The following is a 1,704-nucleotide window of genomic DNA, read 5'->3' as shown; positions in this document are numbered from 1 at the left end:
TCTCCCTCTCCCTCTCCTCTTTTCTCCTCTTTTTTTTCTTTTTGGGCAAGTTTACATCTAATTTTGGATCATTCCAACTTTTTACCATATATGGTCAGGGCTCTTTTTTTATACTTGGCCAAAATGAAATGTGATGATTATAGAAAAAATGAATTATGGAAGTGAAACTAGGAGAGCTGGTTTGTTAATCCCCATTGTTCCTGAGTTGTCTTTTGCTGCGTGCAGTATCTCAAACCACACAAACATCAGCTTCTTTTGCCAGGGAGTCACTTCAGTCCGGCGGGGATCTGATCAGCTGGGGTTCAGAACTGGATTCTGTTCTCTTTCTTTCACCATCCTGTTACACATTTTCTGTTATGATGTGTCAGAAACACCACATCTGATGAATATCTTGGGTTTGATGATGTCCTTAAGATGCCTCGAGGTCAAATGTGTGCTGGTCAGTTTTTGAAAAGTCTCTGAGGAGGATTTAGGTCCTGGTATCTCCTTCCCGATTCACGTTCTGCAGAGGAGGGATAACTATTACTTTCCTTTTTCCAAGTGCTTAGAAGGTACAAGCACTAAGTATTTTAATCCATTATGCAATCAGTTGCCTATTTTTAGTACCTGAACCATTTTTAATGTTCTTTTTACAATGCAAATGTGCTTTTATTGAGGCTGACGGAACGAACTGTTTCAAGCACTTAAGCCACAGGGACTGGGGATCTATCGGGGACTGGTTTAAGATCGCTCTTGTGAGAGGTGGTGTACAGCACATAGAGATCAGAGAACTGCTGCGAGGCGCTTGTAAATTAAATGGTGAGAGACTTCTCTCAAAATCCCAAACCCACGTCAAAATAGGTGAAAAGTGTTATAAATGCAAATGCCAGAACAGCTCTCCTAACGACGGTGGTTTTTTCCCCCCTTTTCCAGTAGGGTCGTGCGCCTGTAACTGGGACAGCCATGGAGAAGAGTGGGAACATTCAGCTGGAGATTCCTGACTTCAGTAACTCTGTCCTGAGCCACCTGAATCAGTTACGGATGCAGGGTCGCCTGTGTGACATTGTGGTCAACGTCCAGGGGCAAGCTTTCCGCGCTCACAAGGTGGTGCTGGCCGCCAGCTCGCCCTACTTCCGCGACCACATGTCCCTGAATGAAATGAGCACCGTTTCCATTTCTGTCATCAAGAACCCTTCCGTTTTTGAGCAGCTCCTTTCCTTTTGTTACACCGGTAGGATATGTCTACAGCTGGCTGACATCATCAGTTACCTCACGGCTGCCAGTTTCTTGCAGATGCAGCACATCATAGACAAATGCACGCAGATTCTCGAGGGAATTCATTTCAAAATTAACGTGGCGGAGGTGGAAGCGGAATTGAGCCAGACCAGGACAAAACATCAGGAGAGACCGCCGGAGTCTCACCGGGTGACGCCGAATCTCAACCGTTCCCTGAGCCCACACCACAACACCCCGAAGGGGAGTCGCCTGGGCCAGGTGAGCACAGTGCTGGACATTCGGGAGCTCAGCCCACCCGAGGAGTCCCCCAGCCCCCAGATAATTGAGCAGAGTTCGGATGTGGAAAGCAGGGAGCCCATACTACGGATTAACAGAGCGGGACAGTGGTACGTGGAGACGGGAATGGTCGACCGTGGGGGACGGAGCGACGACGACGTCCGGGTGCTGGGAGGAGTACGTATTAAAACGGAGAACCTGGAGGAGTGGCTC

At 48.1% G+C, this 1,704-nt stretch overlaps 1 protein-coding gene across 1 annotated transcript; it reads left to right on the top strand.

Moving 5' to 3' along the window:
- Positions 1–909: 909 nt before the first annotated feature.
- Positions 910–1,698, top strand: ZBTB37 (zinc finger and BTB domain containing 37; the record flags this gene model as incomplete). Its single annotated transcript, XM_010176623.2, has 1 exon — positions 910–1,698. A coding segment is annotated over exon 1 (756 nt), but the record flags the coding sequence as incomplete, so codon positions are not given.
- Between the last annotated feature and the right edge of the window lie 6 nt (positions 1,699–1,704).

This window comes from Antrostomus carolinensis, unplaced genomic scaffold, assembly GCF_000700745.2.
Source record: "Antrostomus carolinensis isolate BGI_N321 unplaced genomic scaffold, ASM70074v2 C13375598, whole genome shotgun sequence".
NCBI lineage: Eukaryota > Metazoa > Chordata > Aves > Caprimulgiformes > Caprimulgidae > Antrostomus > Antrostomus carolinensis.
The sequence above is the reverse complement of the archived record's forward strand: the minus strand, read 5'-3'. Positions and strand labels throughout refer to the sequence as shown.